Genomic DNA, 22,903 nt, shown 5'->3' on the forward strand with positions numbered 1-22,903 from the left:
TCACCACCGCCCAGCAAGGGTTCTTGAAAAGCTGAGGGTTTGAGACTGGAGGGAAACCACTGGGGATTGGGCATGTGAGAATGCTCTTTCTCATGGGAGGACTGGCAGGCTATGATGATCAGAGGCCATGTCAGCCCCATAAGGCTACAGATGCTAGTGATGTGGATGGGGACATGAGGCGTAGGTTTGGGACCAGGTGTGGGGAAGGGTTAAGAAACGGGCCAAGGGTGACCCTGCTCCCAAGCTACTGTGTGCATGGTGGCACAGCCTCCTTCTATGGGAAGAAGAGGGAAGAACATGCCTAACCTGAGATTCCTTTTCTTTTACAGCAGGCTTTAGATATCTGTCATACACCCCTGGGACACCACTAAATGATCACGGAACACAGAGGTGTGGGGCTCCTAGTGGGGAGGCAACCCCAGACTCAGAATGTACCAGTTAACTTGACACTCAAAGCAAGACAGGCTCTCCTGCGGCCTGGTGTGGACAGAGGCCAGCAGGGTCACCCAACTCTCAGGGGCTAGAGCAAGGAAGACAGGACAGGAAGCAGGCAGGCACCGTTAGGGATGCTGATTGTACATGACTGTGGACAAGTTCACTGGGGCCACCTGAGCAAGGCAGATCCCAGTGGATCCTGACACAGGATGAGGTGAAGGGGCGTGTCCTTGTTTGTCTCCTCTTGCTGTGATAAAACACTGACCAAAAGCAATCTGGGGAGGAATGGGTTTATTTGGATCACAGTTCACAGTCCATCATCAAGGGAAACCAAGGCAGGAATTGAGGCAGAGACCATGGAGGGATGCTGCTTACTGGCTCATTCAGCTTCTCTTCTTATACAGCCCAGGCCCACTTGCCCAGGGATGGCATTGCCCACAGTTGCCCACAGTGAACTAGGTCCTTCCACACCAGTCATCAATCAAGAGATGCCCCACAGATACGTCCCCAGGCCAATCAGATGCAGGCAATTCCCCAACTCAGCGCCTTCTTCCCAGGTATGTGTGTCATTGTGTCAGGTTGACAAATACGATTACAGGGTGAGAGCCAGGGCTTTGGCTCTTAGGAGCACTACACAGCACCCCAGCACAGCATCTGGAGAGGTCTTTTAACAGCAAAGCCGCCAAGAGAACCAGGAGGCAGAGAACATATTAGACACACCGATTGTATGAGCTGAGCAAGGAATGGGGTTGACTCCAACCTCATCTGGGAACGTGTGGACAGGCCACTAAAACTGTGACAGTGTGTCTGCAAACGACTGCAAAAGCACCACAAGTATGGACCTGTGGGCTACAAGTTTAATGAACAGGCAATTCACAATAGGAATCCATGAATAACGAGGGTCAGCTCTGACCGACTTTTTTAGATTTTATGTCTGCCTGCACGTACCACATGCACGCCTAGTGCCCATGAAGTCAGAAGAGGGCACCACATCCTCAAGAATTAATGGGTGGTTGCAAGCTGCTACGTGGGTGCTGGGAAGCAAATCCAGGTCCTGCGCCAGAGCAATCAGTGCTCTTAACTGCTGAGCCACCCACCTCTGCAGCCCCTTCTCAATTCTATGTTATGGGGGCTGAGGAAACGGCTCAGTGAGTAAGAGTGCCTGCTGTGCAAGCACGAGGCCACGAGTTCAAATCCCCACCCCAGGAAAAGCTGGTATGCACGCCGGTAACCCTAGTGCTGTGGGCGTCAGAGAAGAGGACCCTGGAGCCTGCCAGCCACCAGCCTCATTCCAGGCTCAGAGAATGTCTCAGGTGTAGCCTGACAGTGACGCCCTTTGGCCTCTGTGTGTACACTTAGGTTCATGAACCACACGCCGTCACACAAAAAAGCAATCTTTTATGGAACAGTCTTCATTCACACATGCACCATGTGCCACAGCTCGTGAAAGGAGGGCTGTCCATCCTCAGCCCTGGCAGTACCAGGCACCCTCCCCTGGCTGAAGTTCCAGACAACTCTCTCCAGGACAGCACATCCACAACGATCCGAGTCACACCGGCTGGGTCAACCCCAGTCCCCCATTTGCAACAAGAGAAACCTTATTTGGGAAATTCCATGAGAAATCTAATGGAAGAGTAAAGAACATTCTACTCTAACTGACCAGGCTGTCACACACGGTGCTTAGCACACTGTCTGTCAAGAGAGTGAATGAAAAACGCCTGCCTTGTAGGTAAATCAGGATCCTCAGAGACAGGGTTTGCTCTTCCTGAGGAGACCGGGACAAGCGTGCTTAGGTTCCGAGGGGAGGAGAGACTAGGCGTGTTTGGGGTAAGATGGCCACACTCTACAAGCTTTCTCAGACAGTTATGCTATATGCGGCCTGGGGTTCGCTGACAGGATTCTCTCCACCTGTGAACCCTCAACAAGCACATATGGCACAACCCTCCTCTTTGTGGCTTTGGGGGCAGCTGGCAGTACCAGCCACCCGCCGCAGTGACGCCGCCTAACTGCTCCATTTCCCCACAGATGACAGTGAAGACAGACCGAGAGTCAGCGAACCCGGAGAACTGATAACCCCTTAGCCAGAATCGCTTCCAGATGCTTCCTCCTCCCCAGCAGCAGTCAGCTGCAATCCTTTTGTTTAGTCATTCCCGAGCTGCTGCGGACACATGGCCAGGCAAACCGGCAGAGGCAGGAAGGGACTTGTCCCGGCTCTGAGGCAGCCGAGAGAAGAAGGGCTTTAGGCCCGTCCCTACTCCTCAGCAGCCCTCATGCAGCACAGCAAAAGCCCATGAGGTCTGGCTGCAGGTTCAACGCAAGAGCCCTGACACAGATGGGTAAAGGAGAATTAAAAGCAAAGCACAGAACCACCAGGCCAGTCCTGACACACATGAAGATCTCTCTCATGTGACGCCAACTGCTCCAGGGACAGGGGTTATCACGATGTCACATGGCTCAGAGTGGGCCCAGGGAATCTGTGCTACAGAAGTAAAGAGGGGAGAGAGAGTCATTTCCTTCAGAGGCATAGCCCCTGGGAAGGCTCCCATGTTTTGGTAATAACCCACCACCCAGGCTCACTCAGGCAACTAATGAAAGTCAGCACGCCACACCAAAACAAGACATGAAAGCAGGAGAGGAGTGTGCTGGGAAGAGGGCTCGGTGGGGTGGGTTAAGAGAATGGAGAGTAAACACCATCAAAGCACATTACAAAGAACAGCAACACACAATCACAAAGGAGAGGACATCCTTAGCTTCCCTTTCACTCACAATGCTGCTAACACCCATGGACGGCACATGACACACTCAGGAACTGGAAACACTTCAGACACAGACTCAGGGCTCTGTTAGAAACTGTCCGTCACCCCACTGGCTGGATGGCTCTGAGGACCAAGGCGGTCCTGGGTCACCACCCTTCTCCCCGGCACGATGCCTGGTCCTCTACTCTGAGGCTGTTGGTTGCATTCGGGGCCAGTACTCACAGCAGGTGTGGAGCACAGTAACTCAAGGACACTCGGAGGGAGGACTGGCTGCCTCCAAATCCTGGTGACAGAAGTGTTTCCCACCCCTAAGAGGTCCACCCTCTCCGGTCCCTCTCGCTTAGATCTCCTCTGACTTAAGGATGGGAGGAGGCTTCTGGCCAGTACCTGCCTGTCCCCTAGGTCTCTCTGGTCACTCCCTGCTTTCTTCCATCTCCCATTGTTTTCCTGGAGCCTCTCCTTCTGCCCAGCCTCCTACTGAGGCCCTGGCCGGCTCATACACGTTCTGAGAGCGGCTGGGCAGGCACGGCTCTCCAGCGACAAAGCCTGCTGTTCCATAAAGGGGCAGGGCTGGGCACCCGAAGTGCAGGCCTTTCCAAGAGTTAAGACCATGTGCCTGGGTAGGTCTGGAAGGAGGTCTGCAAAAGAGGACCTGCCAAATCTCAGTCTCTACGTCATTTCATGGTTTCTCTGAGGCTTTGGTAATGAACATCCCGCACATATGGACAAAACCTATAGGTTTTCTGCTCTTTACTAAATAAAATTCCCTTCGCAGAAACCAGCCCAAGCTCATCGCTGTTCAAGCAGGGCACAAGCACCAGGGGAAGGTAAGGCATCCCCCTCAGCAAGAGCAGGGCAGGACACGGTCTGCAAATGTCTAGGGGATGCCCCCTCGGCTCCCTATGCAAGCAGAGATGCAGGAGGCTCCTGCTGTCTCCCAACCTAGCCAGTCTGGCAGCTGGGCCTCCTTTCCTTCCCAAAGCTGGTCAGAGAATGAGCTGGGCTCACGTCCTCATCGTCCCATGATGATGCTGGGCTCCTCTTCCTCCTCCTCTGTCCCAGATGCATCCTCAGAGCTGCTGGCATGCTCTTCCTGGCACTGACTGGGTTCTGTAACCACACAACATTCAAATCATAAGCAGACAGATCCAAACAAGAGAAAAGGTGGGTTTAAATAAAGGTCTAGGTGTAGAAGCTGTACTCATAATCCCAGCACTTTCAAAATGGAGGCAGATGATAAAAAGTTCAAGGCTATCCTCAGCTACATGGTGAGTTTGAAGTTAGCCTGGGCAGCAAACCCTGTCTCAGAAAGAGGAGAGCCAAGGGTCTACTTGTTCCCGGGTAGAAACAGCCAGGAGCCAGAGGAGGCTTTTGTGCCCACCAGTGCTCAACACCACAGTATGGAAGGCCTGCCACAAAAGCAATATGCATCGCTCTGAGAGGGGCACCTCAGCCTCCCCAAAAAGATCCGGCCATGCATATTAGCATGGGACACCCACAAGCCAGGCCTGCTGAGTGGGTGGCTGTTGTCCATCACGGGGCACCATGAAAAGAGATCCAGGTGTTTCACATCTCCCACTGGGCTGCCAGCCTCCCCTGCCTGCGCCTCAGGTTCTCAGTGCAGATGGCAAGAGGGTCTTCAAAACCACGTACGACAAAAGCCCACGAAGCCAGGGGCTGTGCCCACAACACCAATGCTGGCCTCCTTCCTGGCTTTCCTCAAACACAGCCCAGGGACCCCTCTCCTGTTATCCTATGGGCAGCTCTTAAGCTTCTAGCATATTCTAATACTGCTGTAGCTAAGCTGGCCCAGAAAAAAAAGCACAGAGACAACTTGTCCCCAGTCCTTCCTCTTGTCCCGAGAACAGGAGAGTGGGTGGGAGCTGGCTGGAAAGAGGCGGGGGAGGTCTTCAGCGCAGGGGCCCCAGCTGACTCACCAGGGACTTTTCAGGGCAGTGAAACTACTTTGTATATTTTCCTGGTGGACTCCCAATACTATGCATTGGACGAAATCCATGCACTGGGGCTGGAGAGATGCTGTAATTCAGAGTGCTGGATGCTGTTGCAGAGAAACCAGGTTGGGTTTCCAGCACTCACATGGTGGTTAACAACCATCTGTAACTCTAGTTCCAGGAGACCTGACACACTCTTTGGATCTCTACAGGCACCAGGCACACATGTGATACACATATATATACACAGGCAAACACTTACACATAAAATTGAAAAATCTAAGAAAGAAAAAACTAACTCCAACTCCAGTGGCTCTGATGCCCTACCCTGGCCTCCACAGGGTCTATACATATTTGCATAAGTACAGACATATGTAAATTAAAAAACATATCTTTAAAGTTACTTAGGTCAGGGATTAGGATAGAATGCAGAGTCCAATTGACCTATAAAAGGGTGGGGTGGTGCTGGCCAGGCAGTGTTGGAAACGAGAGGGGTCTATGGCTAGAGGCAAAGGGTCTCTGTGCTCTGGTGCAAGCCTAGCTCTCAACCAGTATAACATGTGCTGGAAGTGAACAAGGTTGATGGATGTAGGACAGTAAGGTGGACAAAGCTAGAATGACCCAACGATGATGGATAAAGCTGGACATGTCAAAACTCATGATTAACTCACTGTTGACTGTTGTTTTTGCTCTTTTAGGGGGCCCGCCACCCAGCTGCCAAATAAATCATACATAGAGGCTTATTCTTATTTATAAATGGTTAGCCTTAGCTTGGCTTGTTTCTTGCCAGCTTTTCTTAACTTATCCCATCCACCTTTTGCCTCTGGGCTTTTCCTGTTCTCTTACTTCTGTAAATCTTACTCTTACTCCTTGACTGGCTGTGTAGTTGAGTGGCTGGCCCCTGGGTCCTCCTCCTTCTCTGGCTGCTTCATCTCTCCTCACAGTTTTCTTCTTCTTCTATCAATTCTCTCTGCCTGCCAGCCCCATCTATCCTTTTTCCTGCCTCACTATTGGCTGCTCAGCTCTTTATTAGACCGTTGGGTGTCTTTACAGGCACAGTAACACAGTTTCACAGAGTTAAACAAATGCAACATTAAACAAAAGTAACACACCTTAAAATAATATTCTACAACAGTGGACAGATGGTCATGTTTAGGCATTGTTCAGGACACACACACCTCCACATGCTGCACAGTGATCTCTGTCAACTGATGGACTCTACTGTATGATGATGGGCCCACTAGATGAGATTACCTAGCAATCTCACAGCCACCGATGGGCACACAGTCTAGGACACTCGCAGAACAGACTGCCTACCACTGTTTTCTCCACCAGTCAAAGATGAATAACTCCGTCCACCCCACCCCCACGATCTTGCTTTCTAACATTAAGCCAACAAAAGAAAGCCGATGTCTTGGACCAACAGCCGGCGCTAGGTTGAGAGCAGGAAATCCTCAAGATGAGCCTGGAGCATCTACAGTACCAGAAAGTAAGGAGGTGCTGAAAACTCGTGGTAGGTAGGTAGATACTGGGACTTCATTATAGGACAACAGACAACTCCAGTGACAAGGTAAAGAAAGACCAGATCACACACACAGGTTCATCCTCACAGACAAACGCTTATCCTGAGTGGATGTTGTAGATCTCTGCCTTCAGACTGGAGGGGCCTGACTGGACCTCAGTCCTTAGGTATGGGTTGCACATGGTGACTTCCCTCCAGAAAGTAAGTTATTTGGGGAAAGAGCAGTGAATTTAGTGGGAAAACCTGAGAAACACTACCCTGTGGTGTGGCCAACATCAATATTAACAGCTGTAAGCTGGGATGCAGCTCCAGGATGAAAGGCCACGACTCCCATCCCCAGCACCACAAAAACAAAACAAACAAGACCCCAACAACCACTGCCACAACACTGAACAGCAGTGGTAAGCCATGCTAATCACCCCACTATCCAGCCTGGAAGTGTGGGAGTATGAGGACGGTGGTGCACTGTCCAGCAGCTCTGTCCAATCACATGAAAACCATCAGTCAAATCCCAACTGAAGGACGTCATCCAGATGCCAACCCAAGTAGAGTATGGGAAGCTCTCATCAATGGAGGCCAGGGCCACAGGATGACTGAACACACTGTGGGGCTCTGCTGAATTCTCAACAGGAGAATTACCATTACCACTAGGGCAGGGAGCATGCTAGCAGGCAGGCAGGCAGGCTCTGGAGAAGCAGCTGAGAGCTCTCTATCCTCATCCTAGGCAGGAGGTAGAGTTAGAGACAATGGAAACCGCATCCCCATCCCCAGGGACACACTACCCCAACAAGGTCACAGCTCCTAATCCTTTTCCAACAGTACCAACCGATGACTATGCGTTCAAATACAGGAGCCTACGGGGGCCACTTTCATTCAGACCACCAGACTGCCAGCTTAGAAAACGAGAAAGAAAGAAAATTTCTCCCCCCAAAACACAAAGAAGGAATGGCAATCTTTTTGGAGGAGGGTATTTTGACATTTGGGGTTTATTTGAGACAGCATCTTTTAACATCTACACTCTCCTCAAACTCCAGGCAATCCTCTTGGAATTACAGCACCAAGCTTGGCCTGATATTTCCTTTTTAATTACATCCTTCCATTACTCTTTTGTTTTTGGTTTTTCGAGACAGGGTTTCTCTGTGTAGCTTTGCGCCTGTCCTGGAACTCACTTGGTAGCCCAGGCTGGCCTCGAACTCACAGAGATCTGCCTGGCTCTGCCTCCCGAGTGCTGGGATTAAAGGCGTGCGCCACCACCGCCTGGCCCATTACTCTTTTTTAAAGATTAATTTAGTGTGTGTGTGTGTGTGTGTGTGTGTGTGTGTGCCACAGCACACACATGCAAGTCAGGAGTCCGTTCTCTCCTGGACTATGTGGTTCCTGGGTAAGGAACTCAGTCGCCAGGCTTGGTGGCGAGTCACATCCCCACTCCGTCATCTCACCAGCCCTGCCTTCCACTATCCTCCAACTTCTGTTCACAAAGTACTTTAAAACCCAGGAGTCAAAGACGCACTCTTTGACTTCATTTTTAAAACGGTATTTATGTATTGTGTGTGTCGACTACGAGACATGGTGGGGGAGAGGCAACCTGAGGGTCAGTCCTTTACTTCTTCCAGGAAGGTCCTGAGGACTGAACTCAGGTCCTCAGGCGTGTTGGTGAGCACTTTTCTCTGTGTGACAGCCCTGCCTGTCCTGGAACTCACTCTGTAGACCAGGCTGGCCTTGAACTCAAGAGATCAGCTTCCCGAGTGCTGGGATTAGAGGCGTGCGCCAGCACCCGGTTCCATTTGGAGATTTTAGTCCGCTTACAGACTATCAGTGGTGCAACTGAAGATGACAGGTTCTGGGCTTTGTTTTCCCAGGCGGAATAGACAGGATAAGAAAAAGAAAGAAAAGAACAAAACATAAAAATCCCCCCCGCAAACCCTAGTACTATGGAATGGCAAGGTCATGGGAAATTGTCTATGATACGAAGTCCTGTGGTAAAATTAGACCAGCCTGGTGTTAACATGGACAGGGCACATGTATGAAAAATCTGAAAGCAAGAAAAAAACCACTAACATGAAGCCACTATTTTTAGTAAGAACTGAAGTCACTGTCATTCTCCACTGTGTCCTTTTCAGGGAATCCAGTGGCTTCATGATCAAAGGACACAAAGAACAGGGCAGCTTTCCTGTCCACCACACTGAAGTCTGTGGCTCTGGACGCTGATCCCAGGCAGACTCTAGGTGCCATTCGGAACAGCTTTACCTCAAAGGGAATTCTGTGCCCTTCTGATTAGGGGACATCTGGTGGTGCTAGGAAACACTTTTCTGCAATGATCAGGAGGAAGCAGCTGCTTCTGATGTACCAGGCAGTGGCTGGGAAGGAGCTCTAGCTGTGTCCAGTAACAGAGGGCCTTAAGGTCACTTCGGGTTCCCCTGGAGGGCAGCAGTGTGCTAGGGAAGGGAAACCATTGTTAGGACGCCCTCCCTGGGGAGCTCAGGGACTCAGGAGGATCCAAACTGGCTCGCGCCAACCCAGCGCTGTCCCTCAGACACAAGTCCTCCATGGCAGGGTGATGACTGAGTCACTACATGGCACAGAACACAGCCTTAGGCAGCTGCCCATCCTGCCTTTTTAAAAAAAACAACAACAACAACAACAAAAAAAACAAAGAACATCAGGGATGGGGCCAACCCAGCAGGAGCCTCATGGTGTGCTGGGGCCACCTTGTGGCAAGGTGGTCCATCTAGCAGTACTACATTAAATTCATGTCAACCAGGCAGCTAGAAAAATCTTACTCTTTCGCAAAATGAAAAAATAAGGAAATAATTGTCACTGCTGACAATCCCCAGACTTCCTTCTACTACTCAACACAAAGCACACAAAACCAGATAATTTTCCATATGTACAAGTGGCCCACACACTGTACCAATGATAACATCTGTTCACTGCAGCTGAGGGTGACCTTGAACTGCTGAGCCTGCTGCTTCCACCTCTTGAGTGTGGGATTAGAGACGCCCATAACCAAACCTAGTTTTTGTGCAGTGCTGGGATGGAAGCCAAGTAAGCACTAACTGACTCAGTACAGCCCCAGCCCAAGCATGGCATTTTTGAAGACAAGGTCTTTCTATGTAGCTCTAGCTGACCAGAGATTTGCTGGCTCACCCCTTGCCCCTTAAGGGCTAGGAATAGAAGGCATGTGACATCATGGCCAGCCCAAGTTTTTGCTTATTTACTTTTCTATATTTATTTATTTGTTTATTTGTTTTGAGGCAAGGTCTCACTATGTTATCATTCATTCATTCATTCATCTATTCATCTATCTATCTATCTATCTATCTATCTATCTATCTATCTATCTATCTATCTATCTATGTGTTTGTTTTGAGGCAAGGTCTCACTATGTACCTTTGGCTGGCCTGAAACTTACTATGTAGACCAGGCTGGCCTTGAACTCAGAGGTAGGCCTGCCTTTGCTTGCCGAGTGCTGAGATTAATGGTGTGTGCCACCTTGTCTCCCCTAAGTATTTTCTTAATTTTGTCCCACTGTCACCACAACCATGTCCAGGTCCAATCATCTTCCCACACTGCAACAAGCCCACTAAATGACTTCCCACCATCTGTCTCCCAAATGTGTGCCACCATCATTGTGCCTCTAGTGTTGGCATTCTGAGAACCTCACACAGTAGAGTTTCCCTCCTTTTGTCTGTGTGTATAACAGGGCATCACTGTAGTGCATGCTGGTCTTGATGCTGTATGGGCAGAGGGTGGAAGGCAAGAACCAGCTCCTTCTGACCACTGTGTGGGGTGTGTGATTACACACACACACACACACACACACACACACACACACACGCACCAGAATAAATAAAAACAAAGTAGTCACATGCTATACAGTTCAGGCCCACTAGGTTCAGAGCAAGATGCTGACTATCACACACACACACACACACACACAGCAGCAGCAGCAGCAGCAGCAGCAGCAATAACAACATACCACTACCAGTTTCCCCAGCACAGTTCTACCAAAAGGACAGCCTTAGTATGCATGCCCTGCCTTGATGGCACTCAAAAGAACTAACCCAGATCGGCCACTGGGTGGCACTATTGGGTCATCCCTGGAGAGTACAGCAAATACTCTAAGTAACTTGGGACACAGAACCACAACCCACAGGAGGGCCAGAACCCTCGCTGAACATAGCCAAGTCAATGACCCACTAGAAACAGAAACAAGACCACAGCCTTGAGTGATGCCATTCAAACACCCAGGATACAGTAAAAAAATGACTTGGCTTCTGAAGAGCCAGAAAGCCCAACTGGTACAAGACAATCAACAAAAAACAAGACCCAGACGACAGGCCAGGGGCCAAGGCCAAGCCAGGCCAGGCGTTGGAACTAGGCAGCTGTGTTGACTGGTGTTTTTTTCATCTTGACACAAGTCAGTCATCTGGGAAGAGGGAACTTCAAATGAGAAAATGCCTCCATAGATTGGCCCATAGGTAAGTCTGTGGGGGCATTTTCTTGATGAATGATTGATGTGCAAGGGCCTAGCCCACTGTGAGCAGTGTAGGGCAGGCAGTCCTGGGTTCTATAAGAAAGCAGGCTGAACAAGCCACAGAGAACAAGTCAGTAAGAAGCACCCTCCATGGCCTCTGCTTCAGCTCCCCGCTTGAGTTCCGACTCTGACTTCCCTTCATGCTGAGTACAACTGTAAGCTGAAATAAACCCAAGTTGTTTTTGGTCATGGTGTTTTATCACAACCACAGAAAGCAAACCAAGACAGCATCTGGTTTAAACTTTTTCCAGAATGGAAGAGTGGCCCAATCTTGAAATGAATGGGAAGGCAGTCAGGCATGGTGGCGCTGGCACACTCCTTTAATTCTAGCACTCAGGCGAATCTCTGAGCTCAAAGCCAGCCTGGTCTACATGAGTTCCAGGAGAGCCGGGGCTACAGAGAGACCCTGCCTCAAAAACAACACAACAGAAACCAATTAAAACCACGAGCAGGACGGCCAAACTGCAGCAAGGAAACGGAGAGCCTGGATGAGATTCTACTGGGGCTTTCAGAACTCCCTAGAAACCACGGCACTGGAACAAAATCCACAAGATAGGACCGGCCACAAAATGGAGACAGCATGGGGAAGACAGCTGTGGGTGGACGGTTAGGAACTATCCAGATGAACAGAAAAAGATTTCCTTCCCCCACCCGATATGACAAAAACCATGCAAGAATGAGGACATCTGTGGAGGACGTTCCCATGTCCTGTTTCAGGTGGTGAGACACTAAGTGGACTGTGAAAGCAGCCTGTACAGGAATTCCTAGAACAGAGCTTCAAGTCTATGGAACGAAGGGAATTAACAATACAAGCTGGCCTTCACAGTGCAGGTCTGTAATCACAGAACTTGGGAGGTAGAGGTAAGGAGGGTCAGAGTGCAAGGCCAGCCTGGGCTACATGAGACACACATGCACTTAAAAATAAGACGTCCTTTAGAAAAAGGGATTCTGCTAGCCTGTCACTATCCACTGTTTTCACTGAAGTAAGTAGAGATCAAACCTGAGGAGTAGGCCGAGTGTGGTGGCTTATATCTGTATTCCCAGAAACAAAACAACAAATACTAACACAAACAAACCAACCAAACCCACAATGGATGGCTCAGTCGGTGATGGCTCTTGCTGTCAAGCCGGATGACCTCGGTTTGACCCCTGAACTCACTGGCAGAATCCTGCACTTAGGAAGTGGAGCAGGAGTGACAGTTCACTCAGCCTTGGTCACACAGCGGGACTGAGCCAGGCTGGCTACATGGACCCTGTCTCAAAAACTAACAAACAAGAGGATTAGGAGGTGGGTCACTCAGTACAAGGACTTGCCTTGCTAGCATGAGGACCTGAGTTTGGACCCTAGCACCAATGGAAAAAGTAGGCATGGCAGTGTGAGCTTGAAATCCCAGCTCTAGGGAGACAGAGGAAGGAGGAACCCTGGGGCTTGTCAGCCGGCTGGCCTAGCGAAATCAGCAAACTCCAGCTTTAGTGGAGTTCAATCGGTGGAGAGTAATGGAAGAGGAAGCTGACACTGGCCTCTGGCTTCCACGGGCACAGGCACACATGTACAAACACCCAAGTATGTACATATAGATGTGCACATAACTACAAAACAAAAGACTTCCAGATGCTGAGACAACCCTCAGTCCTTCCTCCCGGGGCAAAAATGAGCAAGGTGGAGAACAACTGGAGGGCAGCTGGTGGGCAGCTGGAGACACCTGAGGAGCACAGGCAGTGTGAGGACGGGGACAGAGGGTGACACTGGTGACCAGGAACCCAAAAGCTACCAACAGCCCACTGTGAGCTGTCTTTTCTGCTTAAGCCAGTCCGGCTTGCTTTCTTTTTGGTTTTTTGAGTCAGGGTCTTTCTACAGAGCCACGACTGTCTTGGAATCCACTATGTAGGCCAGGCTGGCCTCGAACTCAGAGATCCACCCGTCTCTGCCTCCTGAGTGCTGGGATTAAAGGCGTGCGCCACCATGCCTGGCTTAGTCCTATGGCTTTCTGACATGACACACGCAGATCAGCTGTCACCTAGAGACGCTGACTGGCACCGAGCGACGTGGACACAGCTCACCTTCCTTCTGTCTCTTCTGCTCAAGTTTCATCTTCTTTACCATCAACTTCTTCTCTTTCAACTTCTGGCTGCACATGGGAGACACACACAGTGGTTACCTCAGTGGGTGTTCTGGAAAAACACCTATTATGCCATCTTTATAACAAAGCAAATGTTACAGTGACGGGCCGCAGAGACAGCTCACATCAGAGGACTCGAGTTTAGCTTCCAGCATCCACGACAGGCAACTCAGAACTGTGTGTGCAACTCCAGCTTCTCTTCTGGCCCCGTGAGCACTCATATTCACACGCACAAACCCACAGACACACATGCCCTTAAAATAAGACGTCCTTTAGAAAAAGGGATTCTGCTAGCCTGTCACTATCCACTGTTTTCACTGAAGTAAGTAGAGATCAAACCTGAGGAGTAGGCCGAGTGTGGTGGCTTATATCTGTATTCCCAGAATCTGGGGGGGCAAAGCAGAAGAATCAAGAGTTCAAGGCCAGCCTGGGATACATAGTGAAACCTTGTCTTTAAAAAAAAAAAGGTGTCTACCCCCTAAAAAAAGTCACATGGGAAGTTTGCTTGCAAGAGTCTCAAAAATTCAATGTTCAAACGTAGAAAGGAAACTGAGGCAGGGGATCAGTGTTCAAGGCCAGCCTAAGCTATACAGCAAGACTATCTCAAAAGGCAAACAGGAACAAATGCAGAAATGACGGAGACACGGAAACCCACATAGTCACCAAAGCTCCGATCGTACCTTTCGGAGATGTAACAGGCTGAAGGACCATGAGGGACGTGTGGCTTCCAAGGTATTGCAAGAAATCATTCCTCTCAGTGCTGCTCATCTCAGGGCTTGCCTACCCAGAGCCCCTGCAGGCTGCACAAGTGAACTTTCTGTTATCTGTTTAGAGGGGCTGTTTCTTCTCTTTCTTTTCTTTTAGTTTTTCGAACCAGGGTTTCTCTGTGCAGCCCTGGCTGTCCCTGGAACTCACTCTATAGACCAGATTGGACTAGAACTCAAGAGATTCACCTGCCTCTGCCTCCCAAGTACTGGGATTAAAGGTGTGCGTCACCACCGCCCAGCAAGGGCTTATTTATTTATTTATTTAGTCTCTTGAGACAGAGTTTCCCTGTGTAGTTTTGTTGCCTGTCCTGGATCTCGTTCTGTAAACCAGGCTGGCCTTGAACTCACAGAGATCCGCCTGGCTCTGCCTCCCGAGTGCTGGGATTAAAGGTGTGTGCCACCACCACCCAGCTGAGGGTTTATTTTTTAAAGATTCATTTTATTATTTGTGTCTGAGTGTAAGTATGTGCACATAAGTGAAGTGCCCGTGGAGGCCAGAAGAGGGTATCAGATCCTCTGGGGTTAGAGTTACAGGTGGTTGTGAGTTGCCCAACATCACAGACGTGGGAGATGAACCCAGACTTCTCAGGAGCTGTAAGCTACTGAGCCGTCTATTCACACCTTTGTGTGTGGGGTGTTGTACACGATGTGTGTGTGTGTGTGTGTGTGACTGGCACGTGTGGAGGTCAGAAGACAACTTTTTTTATTTTTTAGTGCCCCCACCCCCAGATGAGGTTTCTCTGTGTAGCCCTGGCTGTCCTGGAACCCACTCTGAAGACCAGTCTGGTCTCAAACTCACAGAGATCCACTTGCCTCTGCTGCTGAAGTGCAGGGGTTAAAGGCGTGCGCCACCATGCCCAGCTTGGGGACAACTTTTAAGAACCACCATGTAGGTCCTAGGGATTGAACCTCAGGCTTGGCAGCATCTTTACCGGCTGAGCCATGTCACCAACCCTTTTGCTTTTTTTTGTTTGTTTGTTCTGTGATGGGGTCTTGCCATTTGGCTCAGGCTGGTCTTGAACTTCTGGCTCAAACAACCTCTGCCTTGGCCTATCTAGTAACTAGGATCCCATACCTTCATCCCAACACCCGCTGCTATAAGGACTTGGCTCATTATCCATCATCCACTTTCCCACCTCCAGCCTGCAGGCCACAATGATCACAAAAAGCTCTTACCGCTTTTTCCGGCGCTTTGCAGTCTGCTCCTCGGCAGCAATTTTATTCTTTTCTAGTCTCTTCTGAAACTCTGCATCCAGTTTTTGCTGAAAACACAAAACATCCCATCACTCAGACATACCCTGAGCTGGACAGGCTTTAGGAAGTGTAAGAGTTCAAGTTCCACAGGCACACCACAGGGGTGCGTGCCATAGGTACCACCCAGGTCTCCAGGGCCACTTTAACCTTAACAGATTGCTCCAGGTGGGACAGGTAATCAAGACACAGCTCTCTGATGGCAAAGGAACACTGTTCACAGAGACACTGCTTATGTAAGAAACAACCTGCGAGAGAAGTTAGGATGGAACTGGTGTGGGTGCTGACAGTAAACGGGGGGTGGTGGGGGTGGTGGTGAGAAGCAGTCAGGGGGGAAGGGAGGAGAGAGACAGAAGGGGAGGGAGGAACAGAGAGCAGAGAGAGAGAGAGAGAGAGATAGATAGAGACAGCGAGCGAGCGAGCGAGAGGGAGGCTAAGAATGAATGAGAATGAGATGGGAGACTGAGGACAGGGGTAGCTCTGATGGCCTGCACTGGAGCCACTAACCAGAGCCCAGCAGAAGGAAGGGCTAGAGGACGGGAGCCCAGGAGTAAGTCCTAGTGCCCAATGTATAGTTACTAAAGGACTGATTCTAGAGCAGTACAGAAGGATGGGTGGCTCAGTGGGCAAGGCATGTGTCATGTGTCGTATGGCACTGTCCTGCTTGTGAGAGATGAGCAGGGCTGGGCCTGTTGCCACTCCCTCACAGCAAGAGGGGACAGGAGGATCAGAGGACCCTCACTGAGTATCCAGCCACCCCTCCCAACCAGCTATACGTAATTCTGCCATAATCGCACACAGCCTTGAGGTCTTAGGGAAGGGCTAGAGTATAAAGGCCGGGACAGACAAGAAAGAAGATGGCCGGGAAGGAAGCCATCTTTCACACGGGATGAAGACTTTCCAGTGCGGTGCTTCCCTCAGTAACCCCTCACCATGCTGGTAAGTAAGCCCTGAGAGCTCACTGGTCCCTGGTAAGAACTGTGGTTTGTCACCAGGACCTTGGAGGGAGGGGTCAGTACAGCCTCCTCCCTCTGACTCGAATATTCTTACAACACCACGCAGGTGTAAGGAATGAGTCTGGATCCACAGAACCCATGTCAGAGGTGGACGGGATAGTCTGTAATTCCAGTGCTTAGGCTGGAGACGAGCACACAGGAGGGTCCCCGAAGCTCAAGAGCCAGCTCACCTGGTGATGGCTGCTCAATAAAACCCACACCTGCACACTCCAGAACAAAATCAACCCAGAACGCTTCACGTTGCTCTGCTCTCTCAGGCTCACTGTGACTCTGCAGTGCTGAGGATTAAATCTAAGCCTTCATACAAGCTAGGCAAGGGCTTTACCACCAAGCCACACACACAGCACCTGCTTAACAGTTTTTGTGTGGTTGTGTGTGTTTACACATGTGCATGACAATGTGTGTTTAGGATCACATATATGTGAGAGCACATGTGTGCACATGGCTTCAAAGCCCGAGGTCAACTTCAGGTGTCATTCACAGGCTGCCATTTGCCTTGGCTTTTCAGACCTGGGAATCACTGGTTAGGCTAGACTGGCTGGTAAGTAATGCTCAAGGATCTGCCTGAAAACATCTCCTCAGTGACGAGATTATAAGCACCCACCACCACACTTAGATTTCCCTCCGCCCCCACACCTGCTTTTGGGGACTGAAGTCAGGTCCTTATGTTTGCAAGACAAGCATTTTACTGACCTACTGTGGAACAATCTTTGCACACTGTAAACAGGTATTACTCTCATTGGTTTAAAAGAGCTGGTTTAAAAGGAAGAGACTGGGTGGGAGAGTCAGACTAAGAGGATGCTGGGAAGAAGGGCGGAGTCTCAGGAGTTCCCAGGAGACACAGAGGGAGCAAGACATGCTGGAGGACAGGCAAAGCCTGAGCAACGTGGCAATATATAGATTAATAGAAATCGGTTAATTTCAGCCGTAAGAGCTAGTTAGTAATAAGCCTGAGCTATTGGCCGATCATTTGTAATAGGCCTCAGTGTGTTTATTTGGGAAACGGCTGCTGGGAGAGGAAACCTCAGCCTACACTGACCCATCTCTCCAACTCTCATTTTGTTGTTTTGAGACAAGAGCTTATTATGTCACTTAGGCTGACCCTGAACTCCTGGACTCAAGAAATTCTCTAGCCTGAGCCTGGAAGCTGGGAATACAGGCCCACGATACTCTGTCCAGCTCCTAATGGTTCGCTTTTTGTTTTTGGTTTGTTTGTTTGTTTTTTTTTTTTTTTTTTTTTGAGACAAAGTCTCTACTTTGTAATCCTGGCTGGCCTAGAACTCAGAGATCCTCCTGCTTCTGCCTCCCAAGTGCTGGGACTAAGGTTGTGTGCCACCACACCTGGCACTCTTATTGGTTCTTTTTTTTTTTTTTTTTTTTTTTTTTTTTTTTCCGAGACAGGGTTTCTCTGTGTAGCTTTGCGCCTTTCCTGGAACTCACTTGGTAGCCCAGGCTGGCCTCGAACTCACAGAGATCCGCCTGGCTCTGCCTGGCTCTGCCTCCCAAGTGCTGGGATTAAAGGCGTGCGCCACCACCGCTCGGCTTCTTATTGGTTCTTAAAGCACAATTTCTAAAGCAATTCATTTTGTTTTTTATTTTTTCCCCCCATACAGGTTTCTCTGTGTAGCCTTGGCTGTCCTGGAACAACTCTTTCTTTCTTTCTTTCTTTCTTTCTTTCTTTCTTTCTTTCTTTCTTTCTTTCTTTCCTTCTTTCTTTTTTTTTTTTCCAAGACAGGGTTTCTCTATGTAGCTTTGTGCCTTTCCTGGAGCTCGCTCTGTAGACCAGGCTGGCCTCAAACTAACAAAAATCCTCCTGCCTCTGCCTCCTGAGTGCTGGGATTAAAGGCGTGCGCCAGCACTGCCCAGCTGAAAGTAATTCTTAAACTCTTATTTGTTATTATAATAACAAATTATCTGCCAGGCGGTGGTGGCGCACGCCTTTAATCCCAGCACTCGGGAGGCAGAGGCAGGCAGATCTCTGTGAGTTCGAGGCCAGCCTGGGCTACCAAGTGAGTTCCAGGAAAGGCACAAAGCTACACAGAGAAACCCTGTCTCGGAAAAAAAAAAAAAAAAAAAAAATTATCTGTCACCTACCATGAGGAAATATAAGCACCAAGAATACTAAAGTCCTCTGAGAAGCAGATATTGAACACCCAATGGTGTGGAAGCCCACACCTGCTGTCCCACTACATGACAAGTGGCCTGGGGAAGAGGGGGCACAGGAACTCTGTGGTCCCCTTTCACACACATCACTCTTCTAGTGTCAACAGCTTCTAGTGTCAGGTCTGACCCCGAGTCACTGGGCTCTGTGGCTCACTAACCTTCTCAGCCATGGCATCCATGTAGTCCTGCCGCTGGTACTCTCTCCTCCGCAGGTGCCTGTACACATGGAACTCTCCACTGCCAGCCCCGGCACTGGAACCTAGAGCCAGAGCAGTCCACATGAACTCAGTTGCCAGGCCTAGGCATAGAACACACAAGCAGACCATCGGCCTGCCAAGCACAGGTCCTGACTTAATCTCCAGGACCACAAAAGGGAGGAAGGGAGAAACGAGGAGAGGAGGAGGAGTCCATTTACCAACATAAGCTGCACTTAACCCCAAGAGACAATAGACAAGAACTCAAACTGAAGGTACTGTATGTACTGGGTCTTTCTATTTGTAGTCTAGCAAGGACAGCATGTGGCACATGGTAGACATTATTAAATGACTTGTATGAATACTGGATATGAAGTCACTGGAAATCCCACTCTAAGCTAGCAGTAGTGGTACAAGACTATAATCCTAGTACTCAGAGGCTGAGGCAGGAGGACTGAGAGTTCAGGGTCAGCTTAAGCTACACAACAAACCCTTGGCTCAAAACAAAACTTCTATATGACAGCAGAGCAGGAGCAGACTGCGGTTTAACAACCAGCCATCTAGAAAAGACTCACAGCTTCCCTCAGGATTTCACAAGTGACCAGCTAGATTCCTAACAGTTCAAAAAATGCTTCTGATACTGCAAGTGAAAAGAAGTGGGTCACAGAAACATATGAATAACTATATAGAGACAGTTAAAACATATGGCTGCATAGCACGAGGGACAGAAAGAAGACAAGTGAGTCAACGAGAGATGGGGAGCTGTAGCTTGTTCATATGGGTAAACTGCCATTTGAATATGAGACCTAGGCAGAGAGCTGACTGACCACGTCTAGTTAGCCTTGAGGTAAACTGAGGCATAGGGAAGGAGCACACGCAAGTCAGCAGCAAAGCTGAGAAGACGCCAAGCCTTTTCTCCACCTGGTTCCATTATGTCCTTTTGTTTATGTGCACATGTAGGTGTCTGTGTGTGCACGTGTGTGTACATGTGTGCGCGGGGAAAACCAGAAGAGGGCTGATCATTGTGCTGGCTAGTTTTATGTCAACTTGACACAAGCTAGAGTCATCTGAAAGGAAGAAACCTCAATTGAGAAAATGCCTCCATAAAATCTGGCTGTAGGGCAATTTCTTAATTAGTGATTGATGGGGGTGGGGGAGGGCCCAGACCATTGTGGGTGGTACCATCTCTGTGCTGGTAGTCTTGGGTTCTATAAGAAAGCAGGCTGAGCAAGCCATAGTCATAAAGTCAATAAGCAGCACCCCTCCATAACCTCTGCATCAGCTCCTGCCTCCAGGTTCCTGCCCTGCCTGAGTTCCTGCCTTGACTTCCACCAGTGATGGACTACATTGTGGAAGTGTAATCCAAATAAACTCTTTCCTCCCCAACGTGCTTTTGGTCATGGTGTTTCCTCACAGCAATAGTAACTCTAGGACAATGGTAAAAGCCTGTGATGTCAGTACTTAGGAGGCCGAGGCATGAGGATTCTGAGTTCAAGCACAGCCTGGGCTACATAGTGAGACCCTATTTCAAAAAATAAACAAGCACCTTTAGCATAAAGGAAGCCTGGAAGATCTACCCTGACTAGTTTGTCTGATTATGTGGACCTCTTTGGCTGGTACCAACTTTTTAAGTCCTCCGAATAAAACAGTTTAACCACAAGAAACAAAACTACCTAAGAATAAATGGGCAACCATTATCTAGTGCCAAACCATAAAACTCCTCCACTGTAAAGACAAAAAAAAGTTTCTTATTAAAGATCTAGTTAACAAGTACCAACAATAGTGTTTTGTATTTCCCCTTAAAAATTATCACACACATACACACACACCCATACACACACAGAAACAAAAGACAGTACCCATGACATCTCGGACAAATTCTGGAGGAGGCCGAGGAGCCCATTCATTCATCTTCTCTGGAATTGGAACTGCTTTGTCCTGTGACAGAAAAACATTTGTAAGTAGACGCTTGCTGAGGAAGTCACATCTCTTGTGACCTAACAAGCAAATGAGTAGGCTTCTCAAACCCTGAGCTTACTTCATCCTGGAAACCATGGAGTCTAACATGGGCCACAACTCTCCCATGTCACAGAAGTCTGGAATCTAAGTCACTGTGAGAGGAAAGCCAACCTTTTCTTGAGAAAGATATGAGAACTTCTCAGTTAGCTGTCTTTATGAGGTCTGGTTGGGAGGTAGAGAGTGATGTGTTCCCAATCTGTTGGCCAATGCCTCTTTAATAATGGGTGCTATTTAGGGGAGTTGAACACTTTTCCTAAGGCACAGATTCCTTTTCTTTTTTCCTTTGGTTTTTGGGATAGGTCTCACTAAGCAGCTGGCATGAAACTTACGATGTAGACCAGGCTTGCCTGGAATTTGTAGCAATCTTTTGTGTCAGCCACCAGGGTGCTGGGATTATACAGGTGCACACCATCACGCCCAGCTTCTACCGCTTTTATTCTTATATAAGTTAAAACAGAAAGGGCTGTGAAGCAACCTGGGATGGTAGAGCAGGGCTAGTTGGGGATATCAGGCAGGAGGACCCCAAATTTGAGGACTGCCTGTACTACAGAGCCGATTCAGCAGGAGCGTGGATAGAACGCGCAACGCCACAGCCCCGCAAAAAGAAAATTAAGAGAAAGGAGGGCCTGGAGGGCTGAAGAGCGCCCTTCATGCAGCTCCTCCGTCCCAGGCCTCCTCCGGGGTACGGAGGGCAGCGTTCCCGGGTCTGCAGGGGTGACGGGGCCGGGCCGGGCCGGGCCGCAGAGCCCACTCCGCCTCACCGGGTTCTTCATGAGCCGCTCCAGCTTGAGCTTCTGCTCCTCGGCCGCATTCTTGGGGATGACGAGAGTCTGCGGCTCTTTCTTGGGCCTGGGCGGCCTCACAGAGGCGGCAGCAGGACTCGCCATAGCGGCTTTCTAACTTTCCTCGCAAGCGAAGCCGCCGCCGCCGCCGGCCGCCCGTCTTGATGACGACAGAAGGGCGCGCCCGCTGCGCACGCGCACTCCCAGAACTGGGGCGCTCTCCGGCTGCGCGTGCGCACTCTCTCTACAGAAAGAAAAAAGGGGGGGGGGGGGCGGTGCGGTGAGCTTTAGCAGCTCGCTGAAGATTTGTGAGCGCCAGGCTAGTGTGGCTTTGTTTGGGCCATAGCAGCGTAATTTCATATCCTGTTTCAAAACAAATCAGGGCTGCCTGGCTCTCACGCCCCTAGGGGAAGCGGCGGCCTTTCGTGATGAGTGGCTGACCCCAGGCCACCTCTCGGGTCCCCAAGGGCTGCTTTTGCGCAGCTCGCTTGTGGCGCTCAGCACTTCCCTCCCGGTTTTGCTTGTCCCTGGGTTTTGGCTTTGTCTTGGAGAGCTATTTGATTTAGCTCCTCACCTCTTTCTTTTTCTTTCTCCTTCCTCTTCCCCTCTCCCTCCTCCTCCCTCCTTCCTTCTCTCTTCTTGTTTATAGGTAGCTCAGGTTGGCCTCGAACTCCTGACAATCCTCTTGCCTCTGTAGAAACCGGTATAGGACACCCCAAGACCAAGTTCTCAGCACAAAGGAGATGTTTTTGCCCCGGAGGGACAGAGGACAGGGAATAAGAGACAAAGACAGGAGACAGAAGAGAGGGAGAAGGGGAAGGGAACAAGGGGAAGGGGAAGGAGTATTTGGGAGCCGCAACAACGACAGAGAGGAGACAGATGTGGCCCATAGGCAAATGGTGATTTATAAAGGAAAAGGGGGAACCCTGTGTATTTAATACCCCGAGGTATTTAAGTTTGGGCATGTTAATTAGCCCTCCAAAGGGGGCTTCTTATTGCTGAACTTCAATACTTTGATAGCTGGACCTCAATGGTCAGTTTCAGGAGAAGGAAGAGGTCAAATAAGGGAATAGACCTTGGTGGCTAGCTTTAGGAATGTAATCTAACGGTTTTTAGCAAGACAGATAGAGTGGGGGAGAAGGGCAAGGCCTGCCAGAGCCATGCTTGCCATGCTTGGGCTGGCTAGAGTCCTTTCATGGGGGTTTCTACTACAGCATTAATTTCACTCTCACAGTTTCACCTGTCCCCTTTTCAGGAACTGCCATGGGGATTGTGACTTGAACACAGGCTCTGTCCTCTCGGCTTTCCTGTGCAGTATTATGGAAACCTCCGTGACCGTCCCCCTCAATGCTCACAATCTGCATTCCTATGAAATTCAGATGCCAACAA

At 49.6% G+C, this 22,903-nt stretch overlaps 1 protein-coding gene across 1 annotated transcript; it reads right to left on the reverse strand.

Annotated features, from left to right (window-relative positions):
* Positions 1 to 709: 709 nt before the first annotated feature.
* Prkrip1 (PRKR interacting protein 1) lies at positions 710 to 21,659 on the reverse strand. Its single transcript, XM_059249221.1, has 6 exons — positions 21,494 to 21,659; positions 20,573 to 20,651; positions 18,678 to 18,778; positions 15,266 to 15,351; positions 13,264 to 13,331; positions 710 to 4,301 (listed from the first exon to the last, which is right to left on the reverse strand). The coding sequence occupies exons 1-6, from the start codon at positions 21,617 to 21,619 to the stop codon at positions 4,204 to 4,206; spliced, it is 558 nt and encodes a 185-aa protein (XP_059105204.1). The 5' UTR covers positions 21,620 to 21,659; the 3' UTR covers positions 710 to 4,203.
* Between the last annotated feature and the right edge of the window lie 1,244 nt (positions 21,660 to 22,903).

This window comes from Peromyscus eremicus, chromosome 23 (assembly GCF_949786415.1).
Source record: "Peromyscus eremicus chromosome 23, PerEre_H2_v1, whole genome shotgun sequence".
NCBI classification, from domain to species: domain Eukaryota; kingdom Metazoa; phylum Chordata; class Mammalia; order Rodentia; family Cricetidae; genus Peromyscus; species Peromyscus eremicus.

Excerpts from the sequence above, each read along its gene's own strand:
- Prkrip1 (XM_059249221.1), bottom strand. The coding sequence starts at position 21,619 with ATGGCGAGTCCTGCTGCCGCCTCTGTGAGGCCGCCCAGGCCCAAGAAA. Across the intron at positions 20,652-21,493 it reads AGCGGCTCATGAAGAACCCG|GACAAAGCAGTTCCAATTCC; the intron begins GTGAGGCGGAGT and ends TTTCTGTCACAG. Across the intron at positions 15,352-18,677 it reads TGGATGCCATGGCTGAGAAG|CAAAAACTGGATGCAGAGTT; the intron begins GTTAGTGAGCCA and ends TTGTGTTTTCAG.